Source organism: Coptis chinensis, chromosome 4 (assembly GCF_015680905.1).
Source record: "Coptis chinensis isolate HL-2020 chromosome 4, ASM1568090v1, whole genome shotgun sequence".
Lineage (NCBI taxonomy): Eukaryota > Viridiplantae > Streptophyta > Magnoliopsida > Ranunculales > Ranunculaceae > Coptis > Coptis chinensis.
The window spans coordinates 26,843,835-26,865,568 of record NC_141459.1 but is presented as its reverse complement, the minus strand read 5'-3'; the positions used below and the strand labels follow the sequence as shown (position 1 = coordinate 26,865,568).

Genomic DNA, 21,734 nt, shown 5'->3' with positions numbered 1-21,734 from the left:
TTACACTGTTTATACCAGCTTTAATAGTGACAGTAAACACTCGTTGTTTGAACAATAAAGGAAATATTGAGCGCAATCTAGTTTTCACCTAAATGATTGCAGTGGTGAGTAAATAGACAATGCTCAGCTGGGATGACTTTGGTTAGCTTATTTGGAAGGATTTGCCCACCAAACTTTGACTTGCCAGGCAATTCAATGTGACTAAAGTCAGTCATGTATCATTTACAAGTTCTTGATGGTAAACCAACTAATGCTAACTCTATCAGGTTCCAATCAAAAGGGCAAACAGATTTCTAAAACTCGGGTAGGAGAACGGTAATAATGTTAACTGTCGAGGTCCAAGCACATTACAAAACTCCATTACAAAAGAACGTAAATATAGACCTGAAACATACACATCATTGAGTAGTCATGGAGAGAACTTATTCTTTTTCACATGATTCCAACCAAAATGTAACAATACATATCACGGAGACTTTTCAAAAACAAGTGTCGTGTGGTACAGACGATATAAAAAGGTCATGAGTACCTGTTGCAATGTAGCATCAGTGCTCTCAAAAATCATAATACAGTTTCTACCTTGGCACTTCTGAGAACCAGTGAATGAGGAGATCAGATGCCATACCATTATCGAACCTCAAGCACTTTTAAACAACAAAAATTATTGAAAACCAAAAAGAATCCATATTCCATAGTTCCGCACACAATAACTGATATCCCTTGAAACATCAGACCTCTAAAGGAGGATTCTCCACCTTAGGAAATTTCTATTCTAAGAAGCCTTGGCCGATTTATCTGGTAGGATGTTATCGGGAAGTATCAGTTCTGGAGGTGTTTCACGAACAACGCCCAACATTGAATCATAGTCCTCATCTCGGCGGGCAAACTTCTTGCGCAGACCCTTCTCAAACTCAATCTCCTCAAATGGTTTGGCATTTTCAGCTCCATGGACCTGAGCCAAGTTGGAGTAATTGGTGGCAGACTGTGCAATGAATGTTATCTCTTCTTCTGTGAGCTTCCTCAATAACTTTGCTGGATTACCTCCCCAAACCTGTCAAAATAGACACATTTCGAATACGTGAGTATCAGAGTTCCTAGTGATTGCAAACAGATCTTCAGGAAAGCAGTTAATCGATTAAGATTGGAACCAGCTCAACCAGGTTGAGAACGTCTACCCAGGACCTTGAGTACCGACTTTTGTAGTTCTTCCATATGATATCAAATGCTGGTACAAAATAAACACACACTAACAAATTCTAAATGATTGTCTCAGAGAACTAGATCTTTTTCCAGCTTGTGTTCTTTCTATTTAGTTGGAAAATAGAAAAGTGGAAAACAAGAAAAATTCTGGTATGAATGTACACAATCTTAGCAACCTTTTCAACTTTAAGCTTAGGGACGTTTTTCTTATCACCCCTCTAGTTCCTCTCTCTAACTCTTAGGATCTTGGGAATGCATTACCTTTGCTGCTTTACATAGCAACAAGCATGTTCAACCTTGGACCATGACGCCATGTAACAATATCGACATGAATAAGGTTGGGAATATCATTTCTTATATATCCATTTCCTTATTTTATTAATATCGTTTTCTATAGGAGAGTGGATAGTGGTAACAGCATGTTTCAAATGCGAATCTGTGATAACAACTAGTGCAAAGTTAGAAGTAAACTCTAGCATTTAAAGCATATTGCATACAAACAGGTACATTATACAATCAGTCTACACAAGATGGATACAAATCAATTATAGAAGAAAAAGGTATATATGCCTTGCAGACAAACCTCTCCACTTGGAATCCTTGTATTCTGCCTCACAAGAGCTCCAGCAGCAACCATCCCATGTTTCTCAACAACCACTCCATCAAGCAGGGTAGCTCCCATACCAACAAATGCCTCATCCTCAACGGTGCAACCGTGTAAGACAGCACTATGACCTGTCCAGAACAAACTCTAAATCACTGTGCAAGTTCTTCACAAGTCAAACATGCTACACAAGAAAAAAAATCCAAAACGTGGGGAAAAAAAATACTAACAAGGGGAGAAATATCATGATAACAGATTATATTCTATAATTCACTTACCTACAGTAACATTGTCTCCAATAATAGTTGGCAAGACCTTCCCACTCAGATTAGATTTTGCTACATGCACGAGGGAGTTATCCTGTATATTAGTTCCAGACCCAACACTAATGCTGTTCACATCTCCTGCACATTATAGAGAAACTTTTTGTCATGAAAAATAAGCAAAATTAATTGCATCATAGTAGAACTCAGATAACATATAGATTGAAATTCATCTCAAGCAACAGATTTGACCTACAACATTTCTGCACATGATGTCGCCATTTCGGCGGGTGGGTATTTAACAAAAGGATATTGTACCTAATTGCGATAATTTACTGAAAATTAGAAGAAAAAAAAATCATACCAGCTCTGGATTAGTGTTTTTTGTTATATTTCAAAATTTTCAGTAAGTCTTAATTTGCACTCAGTCTGGAATTTGACGCCAATATGGGTAAATTCTATCCAATTCACAGAATTTGAGCCTACTTTTGGGTAATATTCACCCAATATTGGGAGTTCAGAGTTGAACCAGATGTAAACTGGTGGTGGAAGCTTTGGAAGGATAGAAGATTAGAATTTATTTATACGATTAGATTTAAGAGCCTAAGTTTTACAAAGATATCAAATTCCAAATTCATCATTCATAGCCAGATGACCAATTACTATTTGATCGCCTCAGCATTATATACATAAATAATTTGATTGCCAACAAATATCTTAGCTAAACTAGAAAATGAAAACTATCTGAATGTTTCCACACGTTCTAAATTCCTAATATAAATCCTCACACCAACACCTTCTGCTTGAAAAGAGTTGACGCTAAAACAGGGTTGCTCCTAATCCGCATAAACACAAGTGCCCTTAAAGCGTGGGCAAGCATTCTTAAGTACGATTGCGCTCATGGCTGGTCCAATGAAACTGGGTGCAGTAACTAAGGTTCCCTATTTGACACTATAGCATCTATAAAGAGGTAAACAGTTTTCTTCTTCTTCTTTGCTCATTCAAATATGATGTTCATTAGAGACACTTTAAAAACACTTGTCCCGTGGAGATTTACGAGGAGCTGAAAGAAGGGAATCTTTGAACACAGGTGCCTTTGGCAAGTTGCATCCTTAATGCTCTGTTTGGTTCGATACAAACAAGTGCAAATAGCAAACAGGTGCATTTGCATTTTAATGCACGACAATGAATTGCAATGACTTTTCACTTCACCTGCTTGGTGAGACTAAAAGTAGTGCAAAGCACCTTATGTCATCTTCACAAATACTGTACATAACTAAATAACCATATGATTTTCACATTATCTTATTAGTTTCAAATACCCACTTTAGAATTAGCATGCAATTCTAACAGTACCATGTAAATGTAAAGCAATTCATTTTCCGATCCCATCTAACACAAGAATAATTGGAAAAAAAAAAACCCAAAATCCCAAAAAACTATCTCAAAAATCTAGTTTTACTTCAATTTTTGGTTTAATTTCGTCGGAGATACAAAAAAATTAGTTGATTTGAATTAGTTTGATCTTCATAGAGGGGAGATTAATTTAGATGAACCTAAACTTTTATTTTCGTTGCTGGTGCGAGATGACATTGATGGAGTTTTTTTTGGTAACTGACATTGATGGAATTGTGGAGAACTTGCAAATAGTTGCACGCCTTTTTTTGCTGCAACTAGATGACTCCTCACCTATTTATATGGCACACATGAGTGCAACTTATTGCTATAACTGCCACTTTGCATGAGTGGGCCAAACACCAGTAAATGGGTAGTTAGTGGGAAATGGGTGCAAATGCATCCCATTACAGCGAACCAAACAGAGCATTAAGTGTTTATTTATAAGCATTCGACATGGGCCTCATGGTTTTGCTGATGAACATTTCCTAGACCAATTCAAGCACCGCCTGAGGGTGTCGTTACCGCTAACAGGGAAAGGGAGGAATTGGGTCTGCTTCATGACCAACAAGCAATATACACTCATAATGAAAAGAGGGAGGATTTTTTTCCAACTGATGTTGGAGATGGTGAGTGCTCTCTAGACTGTGTGATGGACCATGGTGCTCCTCTTGAGGAATTCACAATTGTCAATATCAGAACCTTGATCTGATTCATGATCGGTAAAACTGTAAAAGTACGCCTATTATATGAATATGCAAGAGAGAAATACAAAGGGGTTATGTAGGATGAGATATCCTAGTGCACAGTTTCCATACCAGGAAATTTGGATAATTGCAATAAAATTCCAGAACAAGTAAAAGCAACAAATTTTTTCAAGAAAAAGAGATGTTAAAGCTAAAGATGGTGCACCAGAAAATAAATGAAAAAAATGTTACTGACAACCTAACTTACCTCTCAAAACACATCCATACCAAATCGAGGATGAACGGCCCACTTGAACATCTCCAATTATAGATGCACTTGGTGCAACAAATGCATCCTTATCAACAACAGGGACTTTGTCAAATATGTTCATGAGAGTCCGATGCCTCGATACTAGAATAAAATGAAAATGAGTTAGTAAGGTGATAAATATTAGGAAGGAAAAAAAAAAAAAAATTAAAGAAATGAAAGGGTGAACAAATAAAGAGGAGTGTCAGTGTATTGCCAATTTGTCCTGTACATAGGTATTTCCATCTACATTGCACACTTTTAGTTGTTCAGCAACTCTCAAGGAAGGAGGAAACCAACCCAGGTATTATCTATCAGTCTTACGGGAGATATCCTCTTTCCCCTCAGAAAAAGTGAGAGATGCTGAAGCAAAAAGTGCCACAAAACATGAACATATTCTAAGTTGGACATGTACAGACAACGCAACATTCTTTTTCATCACAAGCATGTGGCTCAAGTAACAAGAAAATCAGCACTAACAAACCGCTGGAATGTACAAATAAGATGCCAAATCTAACAGCTTCCTAGTATGTATTCTAGTCAAGGTGCTGATAGCATACTATAAAAACAGTAAAACAACTTTCTTCCAAAATAACGAAGTACCTAACTTTTCCTTTTGTAAAAGTATAAGAAATTTTGGAGAAAAACTTCACCCATAGATACAAGAAACAACTGAAAAATTCAAACTGAAGTAGTCATTTCTATTCACGATGTACTTAAAATCTCTTCCAAACCCCAAAACCCCCAGATAAGCTTCCACTGCTCTATACCTGAGTGCCTTTTTCACTTTGGGTGACCAAAACAACAACCAACTTAATCTCTTACACAATGCTAGTACGAACATTATATTTTATTAATCTCAATTTGAAATCATATTACAGTGAACAAATGTATCTCCTCAATGACAGTAAAATTGCCCAGTATTGCTAGTAAATTAGCTATTGAACCTAAATACCATGACATAAACACAGTCCTCAATTCATTATATCAAATTCCAGTGACCCAATATTTCTTAGCTTAACAATTAACAAAATACAAAAAAAAAATACATACTTTGTTCTTGGAAATAGTAATTGCCTTGAAGACGGGAACCGAGACGATCAATAGCTTGACCAGTTTCACGAATCCAGAATCCAACCGTGTAGATCGCTTTCCCTAATGTCCCCATCACTCAAGATTCGAGAAAAATGAGGGGCTTCCTAGTTTTATTTTAGATGGAACAAGTGAGAAGAGCACCTGTTTGTTTACAAAGGGACTGTTGGGGACTTTTATTTAATTTCTTATATTGTTCACAAGTTCAACAGATTCTCATCTGTGTGCTCATATTTGTGCCACGTGTTTATTTTATGAATAAGGTGTGCGTTGAATCGAAATGAGATTTTGGAGAGTGGGTATTAGGGCAGGGAATCGGGGTCGGGTTTCACCCGAATCTGAATAGTTAAGGTTGGGGTCGATTTTCATATCCGTGTATGCATTCAGGTTGGGGTCGGATTCGAGATATAATTTTTGAGCCTTTTTAAATTTTTAGTGTTATCCGATCGGGTCGGTCGGGTTCAAGTTGAAAATTTCAGTTTGATTTGGGTTCGGATTCAGATATAGCCATATCCAACCCGAACCTAACATGTCCCCTGTCGTGCCCTAGTGGGTATGTACATTCTAAATGCCCAAGGCGGACATGAGAAGTGTCGAATATCGATTGCACTTTGGTAGGAGGGCAATAACTGACTTTGGTGGGGAGTAAGCGGAGCCCCTACGTATATGCTATGGTTATTCGACAAAATTAACGGTGGCAAGAAAATAGAGATACCTCTGCAGCAAGATATTCGATAAAACAAAATTAAAACAAAATTAACAATTAGGAAGAATTAATACCCGGTTCACTCAAAATCAGCTCAACAAGCATTTTCATTAACACTAACTAAAATAAAACAAAAAATTTGATATGCTCAACTCAACTTCCAACTTATTCAAGTTTGTGGTTCCATAAAAAAAATTAGCATACTATATTCTTAAATTGGGGGTTAATAAAGTTATTCTTCTAACTTCTACTTGGCATGTTTATACTCAATGAATTACAGTGTAACTAAGAAAAAAACTGTGGAATGCCAAAATGGAAAAACTTGCCTCACTATGGCAATTTGAAATCTCATAAAGAGAATCAATAAAAGCCAAATAAAGAATCAATCCACAAAACATCAAGTGCAAACATAACAACTCCTAAAATCCCAGTAAAATAAACCAAAGAAGAAACTTTTTGCTGGAATATATAAAAAACAATAGCATCTTCACCAACTTGAAATTCATCCACCACAACCGAACTTTTCTATTTTGTTTATTCAAGTGAAGTTCTAACCCGAATTCTACTTAAAACTTGTTGAAATATAAAGGGGTTGTTTGGATTTCGATTTAAATGTGTTTTGAAGATGGGTATTTTGAATGGTATATGAAAAGCAAAAAATATTAAATTGAGTATAACGGTGAGTGAGAGATAATAGTGGGTTTTAGCAGAGAGAGATGAGAGAGAAGGATGAAGCATAGTAGAGCTGAGCGAGAGAGATGGAGGGGAGCGAGAGAGAAATTTTGAGCAAGTGTGGAGAGATTAAGGACAGACAGACAAATCATAGAAACTTACCAAACAACATTTTTGCCACATACTCCCCCTCTGCCCAGAACGTTCGCTCCGCTCACTTGATTATTATGGAGTGCATGTCAAGTACCATGAAAATATATATCTTTGACACCAATTGTAAATTTATAATATTTTATCTTACGAGATTAATAGGACGTTACACCAATGATATAAGACTTAGCTCTAACTTAGAATGAAGAAAGGGGATGGTTTTGGTTAGTGGAAATGGTTGTTCTTCGTGAATAAAAATATATCTACGTATTCAACATTATTATGTAAGTGAGACTAGAATCAAGTGTGCTGGAATCAAGCCAACGTAGTTATGAAGGTGGCTTTTATAGACATTGAGGGTATACATCTGGTAGTACACGTGTGGTGGTATAGACAAATGTGCGGTTAAGATGAACACATGTGTAGTAGCTCTAGGTGTCAGCTTGTTTGAGCTAGCATATGGCGTAATGATGGTAAGAACACATACTATAATTACGGTAAATAGTTGTAATGATTTGGGTATTACGGCGGGTGGAGGTCGGCCTAATACTAATGCTAACAATGATGAAAGTAGTGGGTGATGATATCATGAGATGGAGTCGAATGACGAGTGAGCGAGTGCTCGTGTTCTTGGAGTCGATTTGGTGGAGTCGCTGTGTGTGGATTGTGTGTACATCACATGCTTGATAAGATGTCCCTTACACCCATGTCCTTGGCATATAGAAGAAAACATCGTTAGAATTGTGTTCAAAACAAATCTACTCGGAGATGCTTTTATCCAAGCCAAAGGTATTAACAAAATAACACATATACATACAACAAATGTGTCTTAATCAATTGTAAACTATGTAACTATTAGTGATGTTAGAATGAAGTCACAACAAGTAATATATATCCATTGGATCACTCTTAGATCAAAGGCCCAGATTTGCCTAAACAAAACACAGCAAATGAGAGAAGGGAAGATTGGTAGTTTTCATTTTTTTCTCTCCCAAACAAATCGAATTTCTCTCATTAACAAATCTCAATGCCTCCAACCAACCTTTTCACTCAGCCCCCCACCAAATAATTTGAGCTTGTACTCCTCCAAATTCGCAATAAAACGTCAATTTTTCATACACTATTCATCAAAATCAGCCCACCAAAGAAAAAACCCAAAATTTTCTACTCCAACTTGTTGAAAAACAGATCTGAACTCCAACTCAATTTTCTTTATGATTATCAAACAATTAAGGTATTTTTTAGGGGTTTTGCTAATTGAGGTATTTCTTATTGTATATCACTCGTTATCAAACAACTTAGGGTTTTGTTTTTTTGAGAAATGATCATCCTTTAAGAACTAATGTTTTAGTTCTTTAATTATTTGATTTTGTTTTTTATTTGATTATTTATTTTTTAAATGTGTTGAATAGTCAGATGAAACATCCACCACTGCTTGCTCAGGAAGCAGACTTACTCAGTAGAACTATGATGTCTCCAATGGGATCCGTTTCCCAATGTATAGATTTCTAGATATACATTTGGATGTTATGATTTTAGGAAGTTGGTATATGCTCTATTTTATTGCTTCTAGAACCCTTTAATCCTTAGGTCCTCATTTAACCGACCTAATATTTATTATGAATGTGAGGTCACACGCTCTTATACAAGTCAAGATTTATTGTTTGATGTATTCACTACCTTATTTTAAAGTTAGACAATGGAGTTTAGAACAAAATTGGTATAGCTGAACCCCCATTATTCTTAAGCTCATTCATGTGTTATTTGACTGATTGGGTTTGACTTTGTGTATCCTAAAAAAGTTTGTGAATGATTTGTTGAATACTTTTGCTTGCTTATTTTATTTAGCCCACGATATGTCTAGCATGGGATTGTTTTGCATATGGGAAAAACTTTTAGATATCATGAGACATGAGTACTTTGATCTAGATGAACATATTATTGGGTACTATTACTACTAAATGATGTACTACAACAATCTTTGAGTTTTCACCCTTTTGCTGCAAAACTTTTCAATGCTACTATGGTAGTTGACTTGGTATACTGTCTTTTAGGAGACACCTTGAAAATGATCTGAGTTTAATCCCTCAAGAACGTCGAGGGACCTTTAACTTTGTATTTAATAATTGTCATATCAGTAACACCCTTCTAACTAAATTTTGGAGCTCATGGGGACAAACTTTGGATAAAAGTAATTGTGGCTAATATGCTTGTGATTGCACTTTAGGTGCTAAATGCTAATACATCCTTGAGTTTGTATGATCATTCTTAACCAATAATTGACTTAAGTCTGTGGTATACGCATTTCTTTGCTTGTTGGATTCTATTTAGAGCTCTTCTGTTGCATATACATGGATGTTGGGGAATAATTGTTTTTTCTTCAGAATGGCATGCTACCAAGTACACGAGAAACAATCCAAATGATAGGGTTTGATAGTTTATTAGTGGCGTCAAGTTCCGTGAGATGGAACGTGACTGTCTTCTTGCCCCTGGAGCTAATGCCAACTTGCATGAACGCCTCTTCACTCTCAGTGACTTCTCCCATATGCATATTTGTGGAAAATTCTTGCATATTTTAAATGTCATTCAAAGATCGGTTGCTGGTGGAGGCAAGATTAGAAGGCCATTCTGCAGGTTGTGTGATTCTGTCGAGTATGTTGTAAAGGTCAATGTACCTTATGAGGTGAAGCTTCTCTGTCAGGAGCTATTCAGTATGGGAATTTCTGTGAAGTTTGTGATGGAGCCTTGTTAAGGCCAAGTATTGTAACGTAAATGATACAGTGAAAGCTTATATCTCCACTAACTTACTTGGAGCGATCAATACATGTACGAATTGTAGGAACCATTATTTTATAATGTAAATTTCTATAAACCGTGAAAACCATACGCAGCGGAATTAATGGTGTTTACGATTTTGATTGGAAAACATACATGTAGATCAGCTGTGATAACTCTGAGAATCCAGAATCAGCAACCTCTTGATCTTCTGTTGTATTCCTATGCACAGAACGGACATTGTGTGGGCAATGATCTTCCAACCTTTTCTTTCTCACTTGGTCTCTCTCTCTCTCACAACCTTAGAACCGATTTTGATCTGTTTTTGCTTGAGTGATGTCTAAGAAAAAAAAATGCCAGAGAAAGAGGTTTATTTTTATAGGCTACAACAGGGACCATGAGGAGAAATTAGGGTTGGGCCTCCTGACGGGCTTGGGCTTCCCATGTTCGCCCATAACACACAACCTAAGTTTGTCAACAAATGACTTATTCCACTAAAGGTCATTGTTGCACTACCGCCCTAATCCCAAATTACGTGTCAGCGTTTATGGGCCCCATATTATATGCTCGTTGATCTCCTCGTGTTTAAGATATCGAATGCCCGTTGATTAAGTCAAGTTACTGACAACTACATTAATCAACTTCTTATGTCCTTGAGTAGTATCACTCAACCTCATTGTCATGTCGGATCAAATCCACTTGCAGGGTTTACATGACAATCTTTATGAGCTCCTCAAGGGGACATCATTAGCCCGACTTCTTGCGGGACACGGATTTCTTCTATAATCAACAACACACCTTACATACAATGTCATTACCCAATCCATCGAGTTTGTTGATTCACAAATGAATCTCACTCATTGATAATTTAAAGTAATGTATAATGCACGTAAGTGCTCGTTATTATATCCGAATAAAGAAGACAACCATCCATAATAAATTAATAATAGAGGTGTTTGTTCTCTTATATAGTCAGTATAAAGAGAAACAACTTCACTTGATCTTGTTCAATACACACAAAGTGTACTAGTGTAATCCTATAGTCAAGATAGACTAATACCAGATTATACTACAACCGTACCAATGGTTTGTCCAAATCCATCTAGGTTGTGAACGTTTACTTATAATTTATAAGGTACTGATGATATAATCTTCTGTGTGTCACCACACATCATACCATCTACAACATAAAGTATTAGACAAATACATATAACTAATAACATATATAATATGCATAACATTTGCCCATATGATTCTAATTCAAAATATAAATAATTAAAATTATTACAAAAAATAATGCTTTTAGTGGGGCAAACTGCAAATTCAACATATACAACGTCAATTGCCTTTCAAGTCTTATCTTCTAGGCCTACCATGAAATTCCTATTAATTGGAAAAATACAGCTTTATACTGTTATTGAAGTTCACTAGTAAGAAAGGAAATTGTATATCCATCTCACTTCATCATCCTAAAGATCAAACAACTAAACAATATTGTTATTCTCTAAGAACTACATAGAAGCTCATGGAACGGTTTCAACTTTGAAGTATCAGAATTAACAGAAAAACAAGGTAGATGGCCTCACCCCCAATGCTTTTTGCAGCATCCTTAAGACTCCCTGAGAAGTATTGTTGAAGAGTGTTTAAGCTGATATTCTTTTCCACTGCACTTTGTTTTTATCCAGCTGCCTCTTCTACAATAGAAGTTAATGTGTCAAAGCTTCCAAGTAGAAATGGCTAAGAAATGATAGACAAAAAGATGTTATTTTCAGCAGCAGTAGGTGGTAGCAAAAGGAAATCAGCTATGAACTAATTGCTTTCCAGCAGCAGCAGCAATAGGCGGCAACATCAGCACTTGCTTTCCAGCAGCAGTAGGTAGGCAACAAGGCAGCAGTAGCAGTCATTACAACACACTAGTCATCACCACATCAGTCCACTACTCCACACATTAGTCATCACCACAGCAGTCCACGTACTACTCCACACACATTATCACGTTTGTCTCCTCACATGCCTTCCACACTCAACACCATGTGGTACTGGCAGTTCACATACTTTAAATAGAGGCAGAGTAACATTCAAAAGCTAAACATGATTGAGAGAGTATTTATAAAGGCTTGCCAACATACACTCACACCAGCTATCATGCACTATGAAAAAAATTGCAGGGCTACATTACCTACATGCACTCATGATATAAGCTATTTGTAATCTAAGACTTCCCAATGTAGCTCCAACAGAATCATGATTTAACATATATCCTTGCCGGTGATTATCACCAATTAAGATTCACTCGACTAGTTTCTTATATTCATTAATTCCCTACCGAATAAGTTATGTTGTATTGTCGCAATGATATGGAACATAGAATGAAGTAACATAAATGTGGAATTAATAAAGTTAATAGGAAGGAAAAAGGGGGAAAAATTGTACATCATCTGCTATCGATATTCTTATATACCATAGCGCAACTCTATTACTACGGATATTGTCTTTTGCCCACTCACATGCCAAATTCTTTGTAAGGTGATTTATAGCTCCTAAAACCAAGACATATGATTCAATTAAAACACTGTCCTCCAATATGTGACTTTGAAGCTTTTCAAGTGTTACAAACCTTTAGTCGCTCCATAAATCGAAACACCTTGATGAGCCACCACACCCCCAAGTCCCTAACAGAAGAGATCAAAACAATGCTTCCCATTCCAGAGGCTTTCAAGAGAGGGCCGGTGTGCTAGTTAAGAAAGATGGAAAGCATACTCGACATTGATAGCCATGAGAGTTGAGAAACCTTTCGCGGTACAATCAACAATTTGCTTATATATAAGTACTCCAACATTGTTGACCTACATCCACCACAAGTAGTCGGAACTAAATATAACCTATATATCCATGATTACTTTGGGCTAAATTTTGAATATTTTGCTACATCTAGTTCCCTTGTGATATTACCTCATTCAATTTCGATCTATATACATACCTTTGCTTCAATTCGAACTTACTTGTTGTCATTTCAATTAGAACTATAGTGCAAGTAGTCGGAGCTCTAGATTCGTCATTTGATTTTGTGTTGGAGGTGTTGGTTTGGATCCGGAGCAAATTGGAGAGAAAATAGGAGAGAGAAAACCCTTCGTATTATATCGATTTTGATATTTCGGTGTTTAGATGTACAAATTTCTAAAAATATCAAACGGTTTGATTTCGCCTATAAGATGGTTGTTTCATTTTTGGCTATCTACCTAGCCGGCCTGATATATATATATAGTCCCGTTCTCTTAGAAGTACGTACTTTTTAAACTTAAAATAAGTACGTAAATTAAAACTTCACTTAGAAAATAAATTCAAACCTAATTTTTTGTGGATATGATATAGATCATCTCCACAAAATTTCAGGTCATTTGAAAATATCTAACCATGTCATAAGTTAGATCCAAAAGTTAAGGTTGCTTTTGGGGGGCCCACAATGTCCTTTTTTATTAGACAGATAATTATTAGGGTTGATTTTATACGTTTGTCATCTTTTAAAGATCTATTCATCTTAAAATTCCATAATGTTCTAGAGAATATAAAATTCTGTGTTAGCTTTCAATTTTATGTTTTTTGCAATAAAAAATTGATTTTTGTGACACTATATGTCCCTGGAACCCTTCCCTAATTATAAAGGCCCAATGTATATTCAAGCAAAATAGTACTATTGGGCGACCTAAATATGAAACACTAGCAAATTCCCATAACCCACAACTGAAAAAACGAAGGCTCACACATACACAAATTTTGCTACATGTTCAACATCAGCAAAATAACTTTTCATTTTAATTTACTTAAACAACCCACTCTTACATAGTAAACCTTAACCACGACATTTTTCGTGGAATATTGGTGTATCGTATTTGAAAAACCGGTAGAAATCGCAAAGTTTCGATGTTTTACAACACTTTTTCAATAATAATTTATTTTCCTTTTTAATTTTCCATTTTAACGTGCAACACACAAATCTTACTTTAAAAAAAATGAGGGTGATTGAACTATTTTCTACGTCACAAGGGCATTTTCGTAGTTTCACCATTTTTATAACCAGTTTATATATTTTCAACGAAGATTTGATTACCTTCAAAATTTGGTATTGTTCTATATTAGGGTTACTTTCTCTCTCTTCTTTCTTCCTCATCTTCTTGATTTTCTTTAAAAGTTTGTAAAAAGAAATTTTCACTATTCTTTTTGAAACCCCATTTGATTTATTTTTGTTTAGATTAAACAAAAAATCCTAAATTTTGTTTTTTCTTCAAGTTCATTCTCCACTAATCTTCACTAATTCGTCACCGCACTTCGGTGTACTAGTTTTATATGTTTGTCCTTAAATGCTTAATGATCTATTCATCTTTAAATTCCATGGTGATATAGAGAATATAAGATTATGTGTTAGTTTTCAATTTTCTAATGCTTCTAATAAAAATACAATTTTTGTGACATTTGAAGTATTTGTGAGTTTAATTATTTAGAGAGATACTGGGATTAATTGCGAAACCCAAAACAAAATTGTTACTATTTTTTATTTTTTTTTTTTTTTTTGAAATATAGACTTGTTGAGTGACTTGTTTGGTTGGCAGGTCTACGGTCTACCACAATGTGTATATCTTTATGTGTAAGGGCATCTCCAATGGGAGGGGGGTAAAATTACACCTCCACATAGGCTCCACCTAGGTGCCATTAGGATTTTATATTTTTTTTTTGCTAACCGATTTTACAATTCCAATTGTAAGTTATTGTATAATCCATAAATATCCACTCTCTATTGTTTCCAACGGAGAAGTGTAAAAAAATTCAATTTTAAACTCGGATGACACTATTTAAAGAGGAACGTTACTTCAAGTGTTGTATGAGTTAATTTTTTTTAAATTATGACTTTAGAAATAGATAGGGACGACACTCCAAGTGACGTCCGAACATTTTTTTTGTTAAGGGGACGTGTATTCAAGTATTGCCCGGGCTATTTATCAACTGATAGCGAGATGAGGAATTCTCCATCATCTCTATCAACTAATAGTCTATTATCTACAGTTTAGCACCTTATTGGATAGAATTTTTTGACAATTGGAATGTAAATTTTCCACTCTATACGGTTTACACTCCCCATTGGAGAGATGCTCTAAACAACAAAAGAAAATAAGAATTGAAATATGAATATCATTCCCTTCCCATAACCGACCCGTCCAGGGGTGGGTTTTGTATTAGGCAGAGTATCTAGAGAGAATATCCAGCCGTCCATTTGAACTTCCATTCCCATAATCACCCCTCACATCAAAACAAACTCCTCCCTACATAAAATGGCAAAAGCGTCATTTTAATAGTATTTAACCAAACACGTGTATCCATTCATCTATCTCGTCTTGCGTATTTCAATTTTCAACTCTAATTAGAGTCCAGAGAGAAACAAAAGAAAATAAATTCCTGTCGTTTTCGGCGTGTTTTCCATGCAGCACCTATTATTTCCTCCTCCCTTTCAACCTAAATTAATTAATTGATTCTTCTTCGGAGCCATATTTTCAGGTCCGTCTGTTCTTATTTCTTATTTTATTTTTTGTATATATACTCTAATAATCTTGTCTGACTTTGTTAAATTCATTTCCATTTCAGATCTATATTTGGACTTGTTTCTTTATCTGAGATCTACAACACTTTTCAGCTAGGTAATATTTTTTTTTTAAACTTCAACTTTAGTTTTTGTTATTCAAGATTTCACAAATTTCGAGTTTGGGTATGCCTGTGAAAGATACAATTATATTGAAAATTTGAAATTAAAAAAAAAAATTGATACATAAGTCAATGCAGTTGACTGCCACATGCTCTACTATTAGTTACGTTTTTGTTGATTTACGACACAGTATAAAGCATTGGTTTTTCTAGTGTAATGCAAAGTTAAGGAAAGGACCATAACGTTGGTTGGTTGGTTGGTGATGTCTATTGAGATGTTTTAGTCAATGATATGCGGTTAACTGCTACTAGCATCTATTGAGATGTTTATGTTTAGAAGTGCAATGCACGATTAACAAAAGTCTGGAAGATATCTAAGTTGTCGTGCATTGCGGTACATAACCAATGCTGTGCATTTGACCACCGTTTTAGCATTTACTAATTTATTAGATAATTACTTGCTGAATCGGTGACACTTGATATTTTCTTTTAGGAGATTTAAGAGCGTAATTTGATGGAAGGAGGAGGAATTGGGGGTGATGCTGCGTCTACTGTTTCACCAATTGCAAAGTGGAGAGACGATTTCTCGAGGAAATTTCAGTATTATCTTGATAGATCTACTCCTCATGCAGTCGAGAGATGGATAGGAACTCTAGTTGCTGCATTCATTTATGTTCTCCGTGTTTACTTCGTTCAAGGGTTTTACGTTGTTTCTTATGGTCTGGGCATTTACATATTAAATCTCTTGATTGGATTCCTTTCACCAAAGGTTGACCCTGAGTTAGAGGCACTGGATGGGGCTAATTTGCCAACCAAGGGTTCTGATGAATTCAAGCCTTTCATTCGTCGTCTTCCCGAGTTTAAGTTCTGGTATGTATATGTGTCTTTATTGTCTTCTACAGTACGTTGTTTGTTATGTATTGATAAGCAAACTAGTAGATGCAACTCCTTCAAGCATTTATACTTCAACTGAATTAGATAAGGTTTCCCCCACTGACAGGGGTCGGTCTTAAAAATTGTGAGTTTCTGTTTTATAATGACCTTTATGATTCTGTTTCATGTTTGTCTCTCTTTCTTTTGTGGAGCTTTTCGTACAGAATCACACTCTTTTGCTTATGGTTTTGGATAAAGAAGCATATTATTATTATTACTAACTATATGTTCCAATCTTGGGACATTTTGCATCCTTTTACATCCCCTTGACTTGCATAGTATTAATGAAAAAGTTTGCCTAGTCATATTTTAATTAAACAATACCAACTGAACTTTTATTGTTTGACTGTGTGGTGTATTTTTAATTTGTTGTGCTGCAATTTTCTATGGAAAGCCTTAATGTTGAATAGTTACTGTCATAGATTTTCCCATAGAAGGATATAGTGAATTATTTGTTGATATCCTTGCGCTATGTTGCTTTCTAGATTTTATATTCATCATTTTAAAAGAAAGAAGGGATCATGGTGGTAAGCGTTCTGGATTTTTCTGGTAGGTGTTTCCCATTAATGAGAAATATATGCTCCATGCTAGGTATTCTAATAGGATAATCAGAAAATGTGGCTAGTAGTTTCCCACAGATTCTTCATATTCTAATAGGTTTTCTCCATATTGGACGTTCTTGTCTCATGGCCTATATTGCGTTGCTCTATTTGTACGCATGACAAACTTCTAATGCTTTGCTGGTTTTTGAATGTGTGTTACTTTTTTGTTGGTATAGGTATGCAATCACAAAGGCCTTCTGTGTAGCATTTCTTATGACGTTCTTCTCAATGTTTGATGTGCCTGTCTTCTGGCCTATCTTGCTGTGTTACTGGATTGTTCTATTTGTCCTCACAATGAAGCGTCAGATCCTACACATGATGAAATACAAATATATCCCATTCAGCTTTGGGAAGCAGGTGAGATACAATTTTTTCTGCTAAAGGACTACCTCTATTGCGGCAGCAACAAGGAACACCGAATTTATTCCTCTTCTTAGCAGGAGGATTATATTAAGTTTATTTTAATCCTGTATCATTTGTTGTAATGCTCTCCTTTATTCTGACAGAAGTATACGGGGAAGAAGTCTTCAGCTAGTAGCAGTGGCTTATCAAGGGATTGAAGCATTGGAGCTTGGCTCTAGGATGATCTGAAGAAATGGAGACACCTGAGCCTTACAATTGTTTCACATTTTAGGTCTTCGAAGATATATTTCCTTGTCTGTATGGGATTGTAGTACTTTGACACAGGGATGTTATTTTAAACCTTTAGGTTTTTCTTAGGCCAGCAAATGTTGCAATGTAAGACGAGAATGGAGCTTGGGATTACATTTTTATAGTGAAAGATTTTTTCTTCTTCCCCTAGTCTGTAAGTAATGTTTCTGCATCACTTTATGTACTCTGTACTTGTTCGCTGTCTTACTGTTAAGGTCATGGAGTCTTAAGACTAGTGGAGTTTGGTGATTGTCTCATCTCACATCGAGAGTGTTTCAAAATATGATTGTTTTTCATTCTCAATTCAGGCTCTGTATTTAATTGTATTTTTGGAAGTTTCTGCTGGAAAGCTTTTCTTTAAATCCTACTGGCCGAGGGCACTCAAGCTTTTCCTGGTCTTGAGACTAGTGGAGTTTGGTGATTGCCTCATCTCACATCGAGTGATGAAAAATGTGATTATTTGTTCCTCTCAATCCAGGCTCTATATATGATTGTATTTTGGAAGTTTCTGCTGCAGAGCTTTTCTTTAAAAACCTACTAATGGCCGAGGGCACCCAAGTTTTTCTGGTTTGGTAGTTGTATTGATTTTGTTCGGTTTTAGAAGTGTATTACTTGTGAACAAGCTTTCAAGATGGGAAATGCTCAAATGCATGAATGTTTCAGTCACCTGCATATGGTGAAATGGACTGAACTTGAACGCGAGTATTGGGGAGGGGACACTGACAGTAGGAGTCGGAACATAAAAGAAAAAAGAAGGTTAAAGAAGCACATACATTTCTTCCTCGACACTTTTAGCTTATGAAATGCTCAAAAGATCGATAGCCATGTGTTTCTCAAAGTCAACATTTAAATTTGTTACATGTATAGTCTCTTACATCCGAGTGGGCATCCAAACCGCGTAGGTGCGATGTATATGCTCTCTAATGTTGTACAGTATGTCATCAAAAGAATTCAAATCATAAAATGACTTGCACAGTATGAATGCCAATACTACAGTTCCCTCTTCTGACTGGATTCAACGCCCTCGATAAACTGTTCAGCAATCTTCTGCAAGTTGGATGCATACAGTTTAGCAAGGAAAAACGCTTGATTGCAACTCGTAGAGATGGATACATTTTCTCAAGTGTAACTTTTCTTGCAGTTGGAATGTGGTTGGTCATAATTTAAACGCACACAGCCTGGAGGGATCTTGGCTGAGTGACTTCTTTGATCGCAATCCCAGATCCTGACTTACAGTGTAGACTGGGCAGACTCGGGGAAAGGGATGGTAAAGACTAAATATTCTAAATCGTGGAATATATTGGCCTTGTTCCAATAGCCAAGTTGCTCATAGCAGATTGCAGAAACAACAACCCCCCTTTTACTGCCACTGGTTAGTGATCAATTGATGCCGGAGAGTTGGATTCTACGTTTCTTCATGCTTATTTAGCTAACTGAAGAAAGCATCAAAAGATAATTTGGACTTCAACATTAAGATTACAATGTGGTAAGAGGCCAGCTAACCTACTTTGCGATGGATCAGCGAGAATCTCCCGCAGCAAGTTCAACAGATACCACTTCCCAGCTTCAAGCCAAGCCATTATACTCGTGTTCGAAGACACGAGCACTGGACTCTAGTAGGCAAAAGTAGTGTGACTAACGTAATCCGCTTAAACTGGAGTCTAAAATTTTGTAAAACAAAAATTACCATTAGCGCAGATCTTCAATATTCTCAACGCTTGTGTGCAAATTGTTCAAGGAACCTATCACTGTTGGGTGTGATTGATTGCGCAGGAGCCTAACAATGGTTCCCAGGGGAATCGTCAAGAAACTGAATAGATTTTTCCACTTGTGTTGCTCAAGGAGTAGACTTCTGAAAGCTTGACTGGAACATGGAGTGTGTATTGCAATTTATAGAGGAATGCTAGTGCAACAATTCGACTTCTTTTTAACGGAGCATTTAAGTTCTTTGATAGATGAATTTAATCTGAGCACATTGGCTCCATCGTTTCTACTTCTACCGTTCGAGGAAATTGAAATGCTCATCACGCTTGATATAATACTACTGGCGTTCGTTAATAAAGGGAAAATGAAAGGAGATATAATATCAAGTGCGGACCAACCAAACTCAGTTCATATCACAAGAACTAAGCACTCAGAACTCCAGTAAGAACTATGAAGTATGAACTATGAAATAAATCCGGTTTATTCAATCCATACTCCAAAAGTCCAGAATACAAGTTGATTTAAGATAAAAACTCCACGAAATTAATGATGAAAGAGCGAGGCAATAAAAAAGACCTAAACGAAATGGAGACTACTACTTGGAAAGAAGCTCGGATTTGGTAGCTTGATAATCTAGGCAAAGCCATTACCTTGTACCGGTAAACTCTCTTACATCAACAAATTCAAACTGAAAATACCATTCTACGAATCCACTACCCGAGCAAATTTGAGAAGGAAAAAACTATTCTACAAAAGTAACAAAACTACGAAAATAAAATCTTGTGGATCTTTTAAGATTAAAATGAAACCTGCTACCGCAGAACCCGTTGGACTTGGTTTCTTCCAATGCACCAACTGAACTATTGGACGTATAGCATTTCGAAAAAACTTCATACGCTCAGAAAGCAAAAGCACATTCACATCTTGCCTTCATAAATTTCTCAAGCCCTCAGACTAAAAGACTTTAATTGCACGTCTACATATTTTTTTAAAGATACTCCAGAGCCGAATTCCCCTAACAAAACTTTTAATGGATTACGCAGTGCATCATTCAACAAAACACACAAACCTAATAATAATTTCAATGTTAAACATGTACAACTCAATTCGACTTTCCATAATTACATGGGAAGCAGTACCAGAGTTTTTCATCTAAACAATTAGAGGTGAAAAAACAAACAGGCAACTACATACTACCAAGCAACACAAAAGTAATTAAGGTAGTATAGGGGTGGTAGTATATGGGCTGCTCATGGCAAATATAGCACCCCAACCACAAAAATGTCATTCCACTAGGAGGGCTATATGGGCTGCTCAAGGCAAATATAACACCCCAACCACAAAAATGTCATTTCAATGGGGCTGCTAAAAGGGTTTTAAATTTGGAAGGAGTCAAAAACCCAGCTAAAGTTAAGACCTTCGCTAGCAGCTGCTATAATAAGTTCCGAGAGACAGACGACATAGTTTCTACTGTCTGTCAAGGCCCAAAATATCGATATCGATCAATATATCGGTGTACCAAAAAACCGATATATATCGGATATATCTATTATTTTGGTGACCATTCCAAACTATTTAAAATATCGGAAATATCGGACATATAATATCGGAAATATCGAAAATATATTGGAAATATCGGATTTATATTAAAAAATAGTCAAAAAGTCAACTGATATATATCGTAAATATCGGATATATCGATTATATCGGCGATATAAAGTTTTATATCGGAAATTCCGATATATATCGGAAAAAAGGGTTCTATATTCGGTGGATATATGTTGGAAATATCGATATCGGTGTACCAAAATACCGATATATATCGGCGATATATAGGATATATCGGCGATATTTTGGTCCATGCTGTCTGTACATAAATAACCAATAGATGGCAGAAACTATGCCGTCTGTCTCCCGTTTTAATTAATTGGACAGACGACAGAAAATATGCCGTCCGTACGTTCCAGACACTCAACATAATTTAGACTTAGCCAAATTCAACCAATTTTTCATTCACATGCATTTATTTGTCATTAAAGCCTTAACCCTCAACTCCTCAACCACCAACCTCATTTCTTGTGTCAACTTTATAGACCACAAATTTCTCAACTTTACCTTCACTCACACTTTTTGCATTACTATTCTCAACTTTGCAACCTTTCTTCTCATATTTATTCTCAACTTTGCAACTTTTCTTCTCACATTTAACATGACTTCTTCTTCTCGCTATGTTGAATCAAGCTCCTCATCCAAAGATGAGAACATGATGAATGACATGAGAACATGTTCGTACCTATTTTCTC

General features: G+C 36.0%; 2 protein-coding genes across 3 annotated transcripts; one reads left to right on the top strand and one right to left on the bottom strand.

Moving 5' to 3' along the window:
- Positions 1 to 412: 412 nt before the first annotated feature.
- On the bottom strand, positions 413 to 5,954 carry LOC147502958 (gamma carbonic anhydrase 1). The gene is made up of 5 exons (XM_086607768.1): positions 5,509 to 5,954; positions 4,417 to 4,560; positions 2,083 to 2,208; positions 1,784 to 1,935; positions 413 to 1,051 (listed from the first exon to the last, which is right to left on the bottom strand). The coding sequence occupies exons 1-5, from the start codon at positions 5,621 to 5,623 to the stop codon at positions 773 to 775; spliced, it is 816 nt and encodes a 271-aa protein (XP_086463894.1). The 5' UTR covers positions 5,624 to 5,954; the 3' UTR covers positions 413 to 772.
- A 9,249-nt stretch (positions 5,955 to 15,203) lies between these two features.
- Positions 15,204 to 17,877, top strand: LOC147502957 (protein RER1B-like). 2 transcript variants are annotated; one of them, XM_086607766.1, is made up of 5 exons: positions 15,204 to 15,397; positions 15,485 to 15,537; positions 16,035 to 16,411; positions 17,253 to 17,433; positions 17,583 to 17,877. In XM_086607766.1, exons 3-5 carry the CDS (start codon positions 16,056 to 16,058, stop codon positions 17,634 to 17,636), a joined length of 591 nt encoding a protein of 196 aa, XP_086463892.1. In that variant the 5' UTR covers positions 15,204 to 15,397; positions 15,485 to 15,537; positions 16,035 to 16,055; the 3' UTR covers positions 17,637 to 17,877. The 2 variants fall into 2 exon arrangements, with proteins under 2 accessions (XP_086463892.1, XP_086463893.1); XM_086607767.1 differs by having other exon boundaries at positions 15,230 to 15,397; positions 16,038 to 16,411.
- The last annotated feature ends 3,857 nt before the right edge of the window (positions 17,878 to 21,734 follow it).

What these genes read in the sequence shown, in the direction of transcription:
- LOC147502957 (XM_086607766.1), top strand. Translation starts at nt 16,056, where the DNA reads ATGGAAGGAGGAGGAATTGGGGGTGATGCTGCGTCTACTGTTTCACCA. An exon ending in CTTCCCGAGTTTAAGTTCTG is followed by an intron (nt 16,412 to 17,252) that starts GTATGTATATGT and finishes TTGTTGGTATAG; the next exon opens with GTATGCAATCACAAAGGCCT. An exon ending in CATTCAGCTTTGGGAAGCAG is followed by an intron (nt 17,434 to 17,582) that starts GTGAGATACAAT and finishes TTATTCTGACAG; the next exon opens with AAGTATACGGGGAAGAAGTC.
- LOC147502958 (XM_086607768.1), bottom strand. Translation starts at nt 5,623, where the DNA reads ATGGGGACATTAGGGAAAGCGATCTACACGGTTGGATTCTGGATTCGT. An exon ending in GTATGGATGTGTTTTGAGAG is followed by an intron (nt 2,209 to 4,416) that starts GTAAGTTAGGTT and finishes TATAATGTGCAG; the next exon opens with GAGATGTGAACAGCATTAGT. An exon ending in CAAGGATTCCAAGTGGAGAG is followed by an intron (nt 1,052 to 1,783) that starts GTTTGTCTGCAA and finishes CTATTTTGACAG; the next exon opens with GTTTGGGGAGGTAATCCAGC.